The following is a 17,611-nucleotide window of genomic DNA, read 5'->3' as shown; positions in this document are numbered from 1 at the left end:
AGCAAATCAGTCTTAAAATGCCCTACCATTAAATACATCACTACTGCAAAGCATAGTTAACAACAAGTATTTGCCATTCTTCCAAGCACAACGGGTATTATATAACGGGTATTAGCCTAGATATACTAAAAAAGACATGCAAATTTATATCCTGTTTAAAACGAGTCACATTTCCTCCTTGAATAACATTTTTGTCTTTGAATATAAGATGAGTTGTGAACAGTGTGTGCATTGTTATATTTATATTGTACATGAACCTAAACTGCAATTCCAAATTTTTCTTAGTATTTGTTTCATGCAACAACTAAAGTATTTGAATGTCATTATTTAATAAGTTCCTGCACTTAAATGTATTAGGGAAAGTGTTTATAATCATAATGTCATTTTTGAAGGTGTCTTAGAGGAAAAGGACTGACCAAATAGCAAGTCACAGCTCAATGTAGCCCACCAGGGATAATGACTTCTTGGGAAACCAGCTTCAATAAAATCTACAGGGCAGAGTGACCTTATTGTGTAAACCTGCAACCTAGGAAATATTTCATATAAGATTTTATAAAATGCACTTTGGCTGTCTTTTACAAAGCATATCTAGTGGGGTTGTCAAGGAGGCAGCAAAATTATACAGTTCTAGCCCACAAGGGGTAGCTTTTCACCACAGATAAATGAGGGTTTATGGTTGATTGTGATCCCAAAAGATGGAAAAAAATAAAAAATGTTTTAAAAGAGTTTCACGTTCACACGAGTAAGGAGAATGTAATTATCTGTCTTTACTCAGAGATTTATTTAACAGCTACACTGTGAAGTGTCTTCATTTTTAATGCTTAAACGAAAGTTTACTTTAACAGCTGACATCCAGGGCTGAAAACTTACTTTTAAAATATCCATCCAGAATATGCAGGTGATGGGTGTAACAGAACAAGATGCAGAGGACAGAAAGATATGGAAAAAAAATTATCCGCTCTGGCAACCCCTAACAGGAGCAGCCAAAAGGAGAAGAAGAATGTATTGCACTTTAAATTCATGGGAGGACAAAGCCTTCCTCCACAGCATCAGGAGTAAGGCAGTAATTAAAAGTGGATAGGACGCCAGTCCATCCCTGAGTAAACTCACACATATAGGGTTCAACTAACCTAATATGAAGATTTTCAGGGTGTGGGAGAAAAACCAGGGTACCTCTTGGAGTCATGTGGAAAATGTGCACATGCTATAGCTATAGCCTAACCTGATTGAGGTTCTGCTCCAATAAATGTAAAACTGGAAAACAAATGTAAAACAAATTCAGTCTGGTCCTCTTCCAGAATGTGGAATACCTCACTAATTAAAAATAGCCATCCAACTAGTAGTGATGATGGAAAAACCCAGTAAAACTATCATTCTTTCTAAGGAAATGGCGGAGGAGAAAATAGTATAATTTCATTCTGACATGATGTTTTTCTTTATTATTCTTAAGGCTGTAGACTTCATTTTATATGCACTTAGCTCTGTCTAAGTGTCTGAAATCCCATGGGGCAAATTCAGATTTTACAGATTCTTATATTACGCTTTAGCATATAACATGAATATTTAATGCTCCAAAAACTAAGTGGACCCATTTTTTGAACATTCTCTGAATTAAAAAAATGTTTTTCAAAGATCTAATCCTAACTGAAATATTTCTTTTCTGGAGCTATCAACTTAACATCTGTTATAGCAGAAATGCAAATTAGCATGGTTTTTGAAGTTCTTCTTTGTGTTCCATTACAAATATGCAGATATTGCATGTGATATATTCTTTGTTGTCTATAATTACTGAAACAGTCATGTGTGACTATACAATGAGCTTATATGTCATACATGAAATACATTTTGCTGACGCAAACAGCACATTAATTATATTTATATTTGTACGTACTGTACACACTATTGGGGTGTGTGTGTATACATAATACTACTACTACTACTACTAATAATAATAATACATATTATATATATATATATATATATAGTAAAGGATGGTTCAAGATTTTTTCCCCAGCCAGAAGACTAAGGCAGCAATTGGACAAGAATTAAGGCAGGGTGTTCCCTGTCTCAACCATAGACTGGCAAAAGGTGCCAACACCGCAGTGGAGATGCTAGACTCCCAGAAGAGCTTGGGTGGAGATCCTCACCTGGCCGGGAAGCCAGAATGCAGGAACAAAGGGGGGAGATCACTTATGTGAACTATTCGCTTCCCCAAAACACTAGATGTCAGATTCCCTGGACTACAGTCCCCATACAGACACTTGCAAGGCATGCTGGGGACTGTAGTCTTGCAGACTGTCCCTGTTGGTTTCAAGAAGTGCTGTCAGGGTATGCCACAGGGACTTGTGCTCCCAACTTTTGTGAGGCCTCCACCTGATCCAGAAGTACTTCCTATGAACAATGCACCAGTACAGGAAGTACTTCTTGGTCATGTATAAGAGGAGCAGCTCTTCTTCACTCAGATCAAGTTGAAGTTAGAAAAGAAGCTGGCCAACACTCACTGTGGAAAAGTGGAGGAGAGAAGAGAAAGAATTACAGTGCTGTACTGTACTTTGTTAACAGAGAGAAACCTGTTAGAAGTAGTCTGTTCAAAAAGTATTTGTATTTTGGAACAGTGTCTCTGAGATTATGTTTGGGGTGCTGAACCGCCGCTCATATACAGTTTAGATATACTTATATATTTATTATATACTTTATCCACACATATGCCTGTATATGTACACATGGATATATTAATAACATTCTAAAACCTGTCATCTATCAGTCTATCAATCCATTTAACAATGTGCATATTTATAAGTGAGCACAGTCAAAAATTGTCCATGCTTATAACTATAGCTACAGGTATTTTCATTGTTTAGTACTATTGCATGTGTGCACAAATCGACAACAGTAGCACCTAAAGCAGCAAAGCAGAGATACATTACATATAGGATGGTCCAGATCTAATCATGCAATTTTCATTACGCTATGACTTATTAAATTTATTGCATAAAAAATCACCCGAAAAATCCCGGACCGTCGAGAAGTATGCGAACTGAAGACATGAAGAATCGTCTTTGTGCCGAACTGGAATTGTCCCTGAATAAATCAAAGTCATCCTGACGATCTGGATCTGCATAATTAGATCTGGACCACCCTGTACTGCTTACTACACATAACCATTGCTGTTACTTCTTTGTCTTGTCTTTGCACAATGTCTTGTCTTGTTTGTGTTTTAATTTTTACTTTTAATTCTAATTTTAAATTTAATTTAACTTTACTTTTAATTTATATTTCCACTTCATGTTGTTACACTGTGGACCCTGAGCTTCGCAATTTCGTCTATCTGCATACTTGAATATAATTGAGATGACAATAAAGTTCGCTTTGACTTGACTTTGATATATTTTCAATAAGATTCCCTTAAGGTTTTGCAATCTACACATTGTATACTTAATTTTCTACTTATAATAAATACTGATGAGAACAGGTCTGTCTTTTGCTTTCTTTTAAGATTGAACAAGTTCCTTTAAAAGCTAGCCTTGACAAAATCCTTCCCACCTGTAATTTTTTTGACACATGCATTGATCCCAGTAAGAGTTGTAGGCGCTTTCCAACAAGACAAGATAACAAACAGGGACAAAAACAATCCAACATGTAACACAAGCAGCACTATACGTACTGTACGAGTCCAGCATTTAAAACAAGCTTCAGAGGTTTTGTACCATTGTGTTGAATATGTCTTACAAATGTTTGCTATCAAACATAAATGACAACAGGTACCATCCTAGTCTCAAAAACAAAGACTTGATTTCTAGCTACAAATTGTGCCATCATGCTAATAGAACAATGTATCTTTTATAAAGAGCCTTTCGCAGTTAATACTGTCTAAAAACACTTTACATGAGGTGCTCAATGTACACTAAGCCATATTAACATTCATGGAACACTGGTGGATAAAAAAAGAAAACTTTTTTTATTTTATTCATACAAGAAACGTCTCTAAGGGGGCAACAGATCAAAATGTACCAAGAACACCCCATGGTAAGCATTTAAATGATATGTTGTTTTATACTATGACTGTTAATATACTTTACTTATTGTGTTAAGTGTAAGACTCTTTACTGAATTAATTTTTCAGGGCCTTTCCTTCAAATAGTTTCTTACCTCTGAAAAATACCAAAGAGTAATGAACATAGAAATTAAGAGTTCTCATAGATTTTCATAGATTCAGCATTTTTGCTTGGAATCCCATACTCTTGTCACTAGCTACTGTAGGTGGTTTTCACGTTTGGAATCTGCAAGGACTTTTTTCAAAGTACACATTTTTTCCTCCAATGCACACACAAAGACATATCTGTAAAATTAATTAAATGTCCTGTGATAAACTGGTCCCCCTGCCCATGGCTGTTTCCTGCCTTCTGCCCAGTGCTGCCAGAATAGGCCTGGCACACTCCACAACTGGATTCAGCAGTTTTCTGAATACTTTTTTTGTAAATTAGAATACGGATATAGGCAAATATGCATTTAGAATAAATTCCAGTCAAAAATGTTTGCAAGTTCAATTAATGAGCAAAAAGCATATTATGAGGATCAACGGACTAAAATTGGTCGGCAGCGTCATACTTCGTATAATTAATAATTAACTGTAACACTCCATAGACTATTGCATATGTATAAATGAAGAAGTATAAATATTCATGCACTCATTGGAAAAATTTGCTCATTTTTTTCATGTTAGACCCAAGTATACAAAATCAAAAGATGTGCTTGTGTAGAGCAAATCTGGAGCATAACAGGTAAAATAACTAATATGTTGCCTGAGTAATTTTTACCACAATTTTGTATTTAAATTCCATTTGCATTTTAAAGTTGACTTCTTTTTGCTAAGCTTACATTTACATAAAAATCCATCTTGTTTAAATTCGAGGACACAAATCCAGTAAATGGAAAATGGAAACACCTTCAATTACAGGAAACACTGGGCACAAAACTGGATCGACAGTTCATAGAATGCAATATTGCTGACATTTTTTTCAACTGTGTGTCACTTACAGGCCAACTAAAATGCTTAATCTAAATGTGTGTCAGAATCGAATATTACATTTTAGATGGATTGATGCAAATGTTGAAAAACAAATAAAAAACTAATTATCTTTAACATACAGTATACTTCACTTCAGTTCCATTACCTGCATGTTATGACCTTCTTTTGTAGTCTACCACACCTTCTTAAATTTGAAGCTGAAGCATTATAACATAATTAAGATATTACGTATGGGATTTTTAACTTCAATCAATATTAAAGACATAAACTGTGGAGTTATTTATTGGTGGGATCCTCCCATCACACCACACAGCCCAAGCAGCAAAGTACCAACTATTTAAAATGAATAAAGGAAAGGATCATCCCAACACAAAAACTAAACAATTTCTGAAATATGCTAAATGTTACACTTGTTTGAGCATTCTTGCAACAAGATTTTTTTGTTACAAAATAAAATTTACCGGTGTGTAAATCTAATAGATACTATATTGCTTTTTCTTGTACCAGGCAAAAAAGAAATGAAAAAATAATTTCTGGACTGCATATATGTGAAAAATTGTTATAATTTATAATAAATCTTGGAAGGGGCATTTTAAAAAATCAGTTCAGGAATATTCAACTGAATATATTCTAAATGCTACATTGTACAATGTGCAACACAGTGGTGTAGTGCTTAGTGCACTGCTGCATCATGGGCCACGGATCCTAAGTTTCAATTCTGCTCTTGGGAAATGGGTGTGTTGAGTTTGCATGGTTTCATGCCTCTGTGTAGAATTCCCTCCAGGTACTTGGTTTTCCTCCTGTATTCATAAAGACATATTAATTGTTAATTCAAAATTTTTACTTTTTGGGTATGTGTGAATGATCCTGTGACAAACTAATACGTTCGCAAGGACTGCTTTCTGCCTTGCTTCCAGTGCAGCCAGGATAGGGCCTGGCAACCCAGAATGGAAGTGAGATGGTTTAAAGAACCTTACTTTATACTGATTTACACAGAATCACATGTAATTAACTTTAAAAAAGGAGCTTAAAAAAAACTTTAACTTTGAATTCTGTTTATTTAATGATCATGTTAAATAAATGTTTTTTTCAGGACTGTAGGAAGCTGAAACATGTCCTGACAGCATCAGGAATGAGGTTGGAACTAAACTAATTTCATAGTTAAAATAAATGAACTTTATTCAAGTTTATGTATTCATTTAAATTAACAACAACAATTTACAGTATATAAATAATTTGAATATCCATCTGCTTGATCTTAGAACGAATTGGGTTTTGGGTCCTACTACAATTTATTTATGTTCATCCAAGGGACAAGTTTCTAAACTACAGTACTACACTTCTATGAACCTGATGCTGTCACAATAGCCTCCAACGCTTGCCACTCAGAACTGGAAAAGCAGACACCAAAAACAGTTGGACAGGTAGATATATACAGCATTGCAATAAAGGTGGATAATTATTTTTTTAAGAATACTGAAACTTGAACCTTCATTCAGATTTCACAAATGCATACTTTAAAAACAGCTGAATGCAGTTCTGAAATAGGCTGAAACAGTGCTCTCCTTTGGTTAAAGGTTTATTGTATACGAAGAAATCTCACTGAAAAATTACAAAAGCAGCCTAAGCTGGCATCTAAGTAGATAGAGAGGGACAGACAGACAGACAGACAGACAGACAGACAGACAGATAGATAGATAGATAGATAGATAGATAGATAGATAGATAGATAGATAGATAGATAGATAGATAGATAGATAGATAGATAGATAGGAAAGGAACTATATAACAGTTAGATATGAAAGATGATACAAGCTGAATAAATTCAGAATTGAAGATACTATATAAGATATAATAGCTTTTATGTTGCTCTTATAAAGGCCTACTTTTTTAATTAGATAAAAAATGAACACAATGCCCTCTCCATTCACCTTTAGGCCTAGAGCTTGTCAGTGCACAGTTTTCTAATTGATCCATCAGTTCATGCATATTCCTAGTGACTTTCTTATCTTCTATAAATAGGCAGATCATTTCTTCTGGTGGGTGTGTGCCAGCCATCTGAGGGCCACTTCTCCCTCTGTTAATACACAGTTGACAGACAAACACATACCTAGATTTTCATGTTTATGACTAATGCTACGAGGGCTCATCAATGTGAACACTTTGTAATAGTGTAAACAATTATCTAAATTCAGGGGAGTCATATTTGACATTTTGAAATGCAATTTGAACTGTTGTTAAGACTAAAGCAGACTACCCACTGTCCAGTCACATTTAAACCTGTTTTACTTACCATATCCAGGAATGCCTCCTAAATGGGAAATTATTGACATGCATCATTTTCTTCTCCCGTCCCACATGAATGTTTCCAGGCTTCATTTAGAAGAGATTTTTGAGAAATCCAAATATTCCATTAGAAGTATTGGAGACATTCCAAGAAATATAGGCTAGTTGTAATGCAATTCATTTTCATTAAAATGTAGCAAAACATGAGGATGACTTTAAATTATTCAATTATGCTGTACATGTCAGTTTATGCCATGCTCATATTTCAAAATGCACTATTGTCAGTATAGGAACTCTTTACTCCAAATGCTGTTAAATTTTAACCTTTATGGAGAGACACCATAAAAATGGTTCTTGTTACAAAGTAAGGCAGCTATACTTTAAGTCAAATGAAGCACAAATAAGGCGCTAAGGAGAACTCCATAAGAAGTACAGTAACAAAAATTGGAATCAGAAAGCAAATTAATGTGATGTTCTATAGTTAAATAATAGAAACATCATTGTAATGTCCTTTGCGTGCCTTTTTCTTGGTATTCTTCCAGCAAGGATTTCAAACTCCTTGAGCCACATTTTTATTATAAATTTGAAATCAGGATGTAAAAATATAAGTGGAATGCAAAAGAACAAAACATTTCAAATCTTTCAGTTATATATATATATTTTTTTGCTTCTTTAATTAATTAAATAGCCGTATAAGATCCACAATCCATTGTCTTCTGGACTTCAGGAGAGCACTTATTGTAAACACCGTCTGGAATAATTCACTCGCAGCCTTCCTTTTCCTTGCTGTCGCCTGCATTCTCAAACTCTATACAATATGACGAGTAGCCTTGTGCCTGTGACAACAGTGACTAAGCTATTGATCCTCTTAGCGCAGACAATTCCTATTATTTTATCACTATCCTATACTTTAGCAACCTGAAATGAGACAGCCCATAAAGAAAATGCTGCACAAAGCAGAAAAGACAAAAAAAAAATCCAGTAAGTTAAATGTCATCTGAGAACTTCTTCATTACCGGCCTGTCTGCCTTCATTCCACTTCTGGTCTCCAACAGTTGTCATTACTCTGGAGCTACAATTGTCAGGGAGCCCTGGTGACTGCAGCAGCATGGATTGTCCATGTTTAGACAGGGAGAATGAAGGCTGACAGCAGCTCACATACAGTCACGCCAAGGTAAGCTGCAGATGAATTCTGAAGAGCCCAGATGAAAAATCAAAACAGTGAAAAGGAGTGTATTCCTTAGGCAGGTTCTTGCAGTCGTCCCGATCACTTTCTTGTTACTTGTGCAGTTACAGAATGACTCAGGCCACACACTTACATACTGTTGAACTGTACAATTACTGTGCTGCAGAACCGGCTTTAGGCTGCAGACAGACTAGAATCGTCAAGGGGCCTCTTTAGGTAGGCTCTTCCAGGGCAACAGAAACAGGCCCTGCAGCAAGCCAGTGTTACACAGCAGCATCCAGGCAATGTGAAACTTCATTCTGGGCTCTGCAATTTAATGTGAATTACATTTTATGCTGCAATATTTATATTTAAACAATGAGGAGTGGTGAGGACACTTTAAATGACAGAAAGGTTTAGGATCCTTTTAAATTTTTCTGAAAAACAATCTGTTTTAGATACTTATTATGCAATATTTGATCATTGCAAACAGAAAACAACAGTAATGGATTTGATTTTTAATGTTTTTTTTTATTTTATGGTTATGGCTTGGAGATATAAGCTTTATGGTTTAAATTAGAATTAAGCTGTGCGTTCCAATTTAAAATGAATGACACATTTTAAAAATGCTAATTTGCAATAAATGCAATCCATTTCTAGTAAAATACCAGTTACATATTCACAAAATAGAGATATTATTGTGAATTGTTTTTGGTGTACTGGGTTATTTTCTGAGAGCTCCCTGCTGTGTATGCATATGGCTAGAACTAAAAATACCCTAAAACCCCCCTAAATGTATTGCTGATGCCATTTAAGACATGCAGGAAACTGTAAATAGTGAATTTAGGATAAAACTGAATGCCAAGCATTCCCTTTGAAAATATATATTATACCACTACAGCAGTCAGGCTGACAATACAAGTTATTTACGAGTATTTGGAAGCTCTTTGCTGTAAATGTCACAAATCACTCAGTCATAATAATTACAGCATTATGCCTAAGTCACAAGCCAAACAAACTTCATCATTCAGGTGGGAAGAATGTCAAAGAGAACACAAATATTTATCTATCATGTTTAACAGCTGTCCCATCTCTTTCTTTGAATTAATAAAACGCGGGGGACTCACGGGAACACTAAAAGTCACCTTTCAGAGGGTCTATTTCAATGAAACATGTCTTTGCTGTCTCCTCTTTACTATTTCTGTAGTTATCTGTAGTTTTCAATTTTGCAAATTGTTTTAAACTGCATTATCCTGGATTCACTTCTTCTTTTTTTCATGCACTCTTTTAATATAAGCACTCTTCTGCTTTATTTACCTGCACTGCTCATTTTATTAAGAAATATTACAGAATGGGTACTAATAGTAAGCCTAGCTCCATCAGCAAATTATCAGCGTCACATATTTCTGTTAGTGAAGTCTTTGCAGTTTAAGTAATTTGCTCACATTCACAATTCATATACAACATAAGAAATGAGCACAACATTGGTTTTAGTAAAGCAAGAAATGGTGTAAACTAAGCAATCAGTCTTTAAGATTTGCATTTAAGAACTGAAAAAAAATAACATTTCCTTCTTGGTTATTAAACGCAAATCATGCATGGCAGTATGTTCAGTTATTTTGGAAGAGCATCGTTCATACTGTTATAAGTTAAAATTGTGTATCTGTTATTACTTCATACTATAAATGCATGGGGGGGCGGTATGGTTGTTCACTTCCCGGGTCCTCCCTGCGTTGATTTTGCATGTTCTCCCCGTGTCTGTGTGGGTTTCCTTCGGGTGCTCCGGTTTCCTCCCACAGTCCAAAGACATGCTGGCTAGGTGTATTGGCGATCCTAAATTGTCCCTAATGTGTGTGTCCTGTGGTGGGTTGGCGTCATGCCAGGGATTTGTTCCTGCTTTGTGCCCGGTGTTGGCTGGGATTGGCTCCAGCAGACCCCTGTGTTAGGATATAGCGGGTTGGATAATGGATGGACGGATAAATGCATGGATGGCAACAAGTAAACAGGGAAGATTACACAGAGCAACAGAAAAGAAAGATAACATAGCTTCTTTGAAAAGTGAAATGAAACAGAATATAGATTGTTTTCCAAAATTTATAAATGTGACAACAACAATACATATATGTATTGGCTGTTTGATTAACTTAAACCAGGAGGACTGAGGCTGGAAGAACTAAATGGGAGACAAGAATTGTAGATGCTGCAGAGCCCGTTTTACTCTCTTTTCAGGAAGGGATCAGAAGTGAACTGTACAGAACACACCTAGGGGGGACTCTGAGTATATGAGAGAGCAGGCACGTCTCAAGAAGGGCAAATGGCCCCAAAAATGATAAAAGGAGAAGGAAAATACAGAAGGGCAGCTCACTTATAGTAACTGGTAAACAGCTTGGTCAGACTGGAACCATCACATTTAAGATGGCTTTTGATTCTAATACATGGAGACAACTGCTGATTTTTTAATTTGCCTTTTAGGCACATGGTTTGTGGAAGATATCTGTGCTGCACTCTGATAACTGGCAGTAAGAGGACTTGTTTACAGTAGTAATGCTTATAAGTACATTAGAAGCTTTTGGAGGATCTAATATTAAACACTACTTGAGTATTTTGGATTTCACAGCTTCTCCTAGCAGTAACATTGAGGAAACACACAGGAATATAAATTAATGACTATGTGAACATTTTACTGCTTCAAAGTGAAGTGAAAGTAATTCTGGAAGTTGTTCCACATTTCACTGATATAATAGCAATAATTAATGACAACAATAATTACTGTAACTGTGTCCTGGCTGTGACCTTTATGTATCATAACCTTTTACAGTGAATAAAGAAAAGGGCAGAATGTTGTACACGAAGCCCACTACGTCATACTGTATATCCTTGCCAGAGGAAATGGCACTCACACACTGGACCTGGACCTTTAAACCTGCCGTAGCTCCACCCAACACCCTCAGAGAACTAATCCTTCTCACTGCAGATATGGTAATCAGATGAAATAAAATAAAATGAGAAATTGATTACAGAACTATTTACTAATACAGAGGGGGCAATTTATCTCCCGAGGTCCGTCCTCACAAGATATATGCATGGATACTACATTGTATATCTGCCCATTTAATGAACTGACATATATTACGATAGAGCACTGCAGAGATCTGATCACAGGTACATTGGCTGCAGGGCAGGGATTGACTCAGTCACAAGTTCACACTCACACAAACAATTTAGAGTCACCTTTAAATCTAAAATGGCTTTGGGACCCAGAGTCAACCACCCCAATAAACACAGAGGGAACATGCAAACTGCATACTGCACAAAAAGAGTGACTGGACCATGGTTTTTAATTCCTGGAGTGGTGACACAGCAGCACAGCCACTGCCAATGAGAGAATAAAAAAACTGATAGGGAGAAAATGGTTCGGTGTCAACTGGGCGAAAGACAACTCGGCGAAAGACAATTCGGCGAAGAAACAACTTGGCAAAATACAACTCACCAACATCCTTTAACAGTTAGGTAATAGTTAGGTTCAAAGAGATTTTTTAATCATATTTAAATAACAACGTGATTTAAAATGTTGAAAATAAATCTATATAATTGAAGAACGAACTTTATTCTGCAGATGGAATAAACTCTATCTAACATTATCTTCTGCAACTAAAATTGCTAATCCTTTATATAAATTGTATTGATTGTAATCGTATGATAACGTTATTTAGAATACAAAAGGTGACCTGTGAGTACAGCTTAAGGAACGTCTTTACTCTCAATGTATTTGGACTCTCATAAAGCAGGTGATTCTGTGGATTTTCCGGCACCCTACGTTGTCATTTAAATATCCTTAAAAAATCTCTTTGAACCTAACTATTACCTAACTGGCAAAGGATGTCGCCGAGTTGTCTGTCACCCAGTTGCCCTTGAATGGGAGAGGATAGAAAAGAAAGATGACATAAAAATCTAATCTCTTCAAAGTAAAGTGAAACTAATTATAGGAGTTCAATAAATCCAGACGTATAATATAACATTAAGTGTATTCATTCCTGGCTGTTACACAGATAAATTAAAAGAGGGGCATTTGAAAAGAATGATGATATAAAAATTCTTCTAAGAAAAGTGAAACAGAATTAATGGAAGTTTGCCAAATGTCATAAACTTTGCAATAACATTGAAGTGACAAACAACTTAACTTTTCTGCTTTATAAAGCACAAAAATGGCTTTAATTCAAGGAACGTTCAGAAATCCGTAATATGTTGTTTCATCCTTCAAGAGAACAGTATTACCTGTCTTTTGTTTTTACTTCTCACCTACAGTACCACATGCACTAAACTCGGAGGTCAGTGCTGAAATGAAACTCTTAATGTAAGCAAAGGACACTTTAGTAGAAAAAGACAAGAAAAATGTTGTGCGTGTTATGATTTAATACTATTGATTATGTACACACCAGTGATGATTATTGTTATTAGCACAATTAATTGCTCTTATCATTTCAAGTTTACCCTTTTTTGATTTTTTTTGGAAATTCACCACCAAAAGTTTAATTCATGGTTCAGTGGAAAGACAATTTGCATTAGACATTTATGGTTTATTCACATTTTTCATTTACTGAAAGCAATATGTGATATTAGTTGTTCTCCTTTTCTGTCTTATGACTAACCTCATTTAAAATGTAAACATTTAGAAACTCTAAGAAAGATGTTTTTATGAACTATTTTATAACAGAACACATCATACTAAGGTGTAAACACATAATACTAAGAACTTCACAGAATATGAAAGAAGTCACATTAACACCAACATACTCTAGTCTCGGATCAAGTTCCAAATGATCATTATTCAACACACCATTACCTCAACCTCAGCGTTAGACATTGGACTAAAAAATATTTCACTAGATCTTGCTAGTATGCCCAGGGATTGGCTAAATGGACAAATTAGCAAAGTTTTCACTTTAAGTATTACCCACAGTGTTTTCCTCCCTCTAATGTGGAGTTATTGCTTTTCTCCTCTGCTCTGTTGCCATTTGGTCTTTTGTACATTATGTCAGTTTGTGTTTCAATATTTCTTATAAGAATTCCTGGTTATCAGATGACTACTGGTGCCTTCAGAAATCTCTCATGCACAGTGGTCCTACTTCCTTATCTCATTGTTCAATCTCCTTATCTATATGATTTATCCTTGCCACCCTTTTTCACATTAAAAACCCTTAGCTCTTGTAATTTCTCTTTCTTTCACATAATGCACGATACATGGAAATTATCACCTTCGACTAATATTCTATTTTTCTGTCCTACTTACACCAACAAGCCCCAAGCATTGCTGATTGGCTGCAACAGGTGACTCCATAATTAAAAAACTAATGGCTTCATGAGATAAAAAGATATATGTTGCATTTTAGTATAAGTGAATGGAACAAGAGCTTTTCATGTTCTTAAGTATGCCTTTATGACACTTCAAGCTCAGCTGGTAGCATACCAACTGCCTCTTCTTCTAATGGTGACTCACCTCTTAATGTTTATCCTCTGCTTGCACTCTCGCCTCAAAGTTTAATAAGCTAAGAAGTCCTATAAATAGCTTTCAGGATGGTCAACAGCCATCGTGCTCAGACCTGTGATGCCAAGTAGTCGGATTAGGTGCATTTTTGTCCAAATGTGACACATAAAAAGCATTAATTCCACCACCAGGGAGAGGAAACCCTTGTCAGCATCAGAATGTCGATGGTCATGAATACTGTATGTCACCAGAAGTGCTAAAATCACAACACTTTGACTGCCTTGGGCATGGAACTCCCAAAGGTTTGTGTTCTCCATTAATGCTGACTGGTGTTTTTGTTTTGTTCTGCCTGCTGTTATCATCTATCTATATCTCATTTATAATACTAAACAGACTTTACATTGTCATTATTTGCTAATGTTAATTCAAATAACACTACTATATCTTTGTTTAACAAATAAATGTTTCATGTTTTAACAGTTTGCTTTTTTTGCACTGCAGTTGTAAACATTTGTGTATGACTTCTCAACCTGTACTTAATGAAATGTGATACACAATGGAATTAAATAATTTTGTTAGCACTAGACTGGGCAAAATTATTCTGAAAACCAGAACTCAAGTAACAGCACAATCACACACAAAAAGAAGGAGCATACTGGACCTGCATACTGTATCTCTAAGAATGGCTGCAAAGTGGCACATGTTAATATGGAAGACCATCTAAATTGGTGGTTCTCTACCTGTTTTACACTTACTACTTGCAGTACACGGTGAGTTACCATGTGATAGGTGAGGGAGCACAAAATCAAAATAAAAATTTGGGAGCTGCAAGCAGAAGCAAAGGCTGAAAGAGAGAAAGAGAGAGAGATTCCCACTACACCAGACAGAAGCTGCAGTTACACGCCAAGAAGTGCGTCTGCTTAGAGGGATGTGAGGATTTACTCTTGGCCAACGGGGAAGGACTCTTTCTCTGACACCCTGGTAACTAATGAATACGCCATTACTGGGTATAACAATTGACCAATGGAGAGGAAGGCATAAAGCCATCCTTGACGTCACTTTAGCATACTTCATTGTTGTACACAAGAGGATTTTTCAGAAATTGTTTTGTTCAATAAGATTTAAATTAATATAAGCAATAATTTAAATTAATATTGATAACAATAAAAATAAAAAATGTGCTTGGGATATTGTGAGCATATGACTGGGTACTTTGCATTTGGATTATGTGACACGGGTAATTTCAAACATTTCATGGACATTTTCATACTGTCTGCTGTTGTTCAAATGTGTTCTCTTTTAAGTTCATTGTATCAGGAACTTGATTATATCATTTCTCCATAAAAAACATGAGGTTCATTTTTTTCTCCAGTCATCAGTACAAACAATATAATATGAGTAACAGATACAAAGACATTTTTCCTCTTTTTTTGAACTGTAGTTGTATGTAACTTATTCTGACCTGAATTCATATGGGCAAGGGATTGGGCCTGCATGGTTTAACTAGAAAATCCTGCTGTGTTTTCAAGGCTAAAATTCTTTCATTTTTAACATTTTTACTACTTTGTGGAATTGGTTCTGAAATGAAAAATACCTGATTTGTGCTTAATTTGAGAGCACGATGATGTGACCAATCAGGTGCTAGTTGCCATCATTTTAACTGAACTGAAGTTTAAATTATGATGAGATTAACTGCCTTTTAATACAACACTATATATAGTCCTGATAAATGAATGGATGTTTTGCAGCCATCCTCTGACTGAATCTGTGCATCCACCCATCCATCTATCCATCCATCCAATTTTTTAACCAAATGATTAAGAGCGGGATGTTTATTCCAGCTTTACTAGGCATGGACCATACATTATTGGATGGAGTTCCACCCCCCACATATATCTATCTGCAATAGTGACAAAAATTAGGTAGTCCATATGTTCAAACTAAAATAAAATTTATCTATTTAGTGTTTCAAAATATCCATATTTCCCAGGCATCCATGTGGCTCAGCTTGTAATGCTTTGGAACACAAGGCAAACCTAATGATATGACACACAGGTAGTGGGGTTTCAAAACAGACTACTTTTACATAATAAAAAGGAGACACACACAAAAACTATCCATAGTACTGTGTTAAAGCCCTCAAATATATTGAGAAGGGGTTGGATTGAGAAATATCATTTTTATGTTAACCTTATAAGAATTACATGGCTAACAATTTAAAATTGAAAATAAAAGAAAATGGTGGTACTTTGAACGATTTCCATTCCCGGGATGTCGAGCCAAGAAAAAAGTTTTAGAACCCCAGATCCAGGATAAAAAAAGATTTTCGTCATGAAAGAGTTTAAAACTCATACTCAGCAATGTCTGCTCATTTGGTGCCATGGATAAAGCAAATGGTCTCTGCAGTATTACTTCTATAAAGGCGCGGAGTTAGTACAGATTAAAATGGACTGTGAAAAGTACTCATTTACAGTGGTGTGAAAAACTATTTGCCCCCTTCCTGATTTCTTATTCTTTTGCATGTTTGTCACACAAAATGTTTCTGATCATCAAACACATTTAACCATTAGTCAAATATAACACAAGTAAACACAAAATGCAGTTTTTAAATGATGGTTTTTATTATTTAGGGAGAAAAAATCCAAACCTACATGGCCCTGTGTGAAAAAGTAATTGCCCCCTGAACCTAATAACTGGTTGGGCCACCCTTAGCAGCAATAACTGCAATCAAGCGTTTGCGATAACTTACAATGAGTCTTTTACAGCGCTCTGGAGGAAATACTGGAGATTTGCACCCAAGTAGTCATTTTGCTGTTATGAAGGCTCACACAGGAATAGTTAAAATCAATGGCAAGATAGTTCCTGAAGCACTTTTTTGCCATTAGTAAGAAATGTAAGTTAACCAGCAAGGTGGAAGCACTTTTAACCATGGACAGTAATTTTATGTTATATTTCACTATTATATATACAAAGTAGAATTAAATTGACATGTAGTGAGAAAACATTTAGTGGTGCAAGTTGTATTTTGTTTTTGTGTTATACTGTTCTACATATTAGACAACTGGATAAATTAAAAGCAACACTGTGGTACAGAGGTAGGCCCAAGAATTGAATCTCAACCTGGTCACTATCTGTGTGAAGCTGGCATCTTCTCGCTTTATCCACATGTGTTCTGCAATGCAGATGCAATGTAAAGGGATCTTTATGCCAAACAACTAATAAAACCCTAAATCATAGTTGAAATTCAACCAATAAAGTCTTGATACCAAAATAAATAAATAAAATGCATGTGCAGGGCTTATTGTGCCTTTATCCAAACCTCAGATGACCTATAATGTCTTGGGTGGCCTTTTATGTCATTGTGACGATGATGTCATATGCTGCACGTTAACATACTAATTTTATAGTCACGTGGCAGCAACCAGACCACAAAATGGTGGCATCCACAATTACCAAGATGGCGCTGAGAAAAGACACAAATAATTTTATGCTATTTGAAAACAAACCCATATCAAATATGTACCATTGTTAATCAATTTGCCAACCCCATAAACCATAATATCTTCTCATTTAAAAGCAGTAATCTCTCTAGAAAATGATAAAAATATAAAACAAAACTGTAGCAGCATGGACTTGTCTCCAGGCA

At 35.6% G+C, this 17,611-nt stretch overlaps 1 protein-coding gene across 6 annotated transcripts in view; it reads right to left on the bottom strand.

The window, feature by feature from the left end:
• The window catches only part of pde4d (phosphodiesterase 4D, cAMP-specific), a 1,397,741-nt gene that overhangs the window by 471,292 nt on the left and 908,838 nt on the right, over window positions 1-17,611 (bottom strand). Inside the window, exon 1 of one of the 6 annotated variants that reach the window (XM_039758731.1) lies at window positions 7,323-8,640. The exons of the other annotated variants lie outside the window; for them this stretch is intronic. Within the exon in view, the coding sequence (XP_039614665.1) occupies window positions 7,323-7,408 (86 nt within the window). The 5' untranslated portion in view covers window positions 7,409-8,640. Of the gene's footprint in view, window positions 1-7,322; window positions 8,641-17,611 lie in introns of those variants that run through there. 6 annotated transcript variants of the gene reach the window in all.

Source organism: Polypterus senegalus, chromosome 7 (assembly GCF_016835505.1).
Source record: "Polypterus senegalus isolate Bchr_013 chromosome 7, ASM1683550v1, whole genome shotgun sequence".
In the NCBI taxonomy this organism is placed as follows: Eukaryota; Metazoa; Chordata; class Cladistia; order Polypteriformes; family Polypteridae; genus Polypterus; species Polypterus senegalus.
This window is presented reverse-complemented; position numbering and strand designations above follow the sequence as displayed.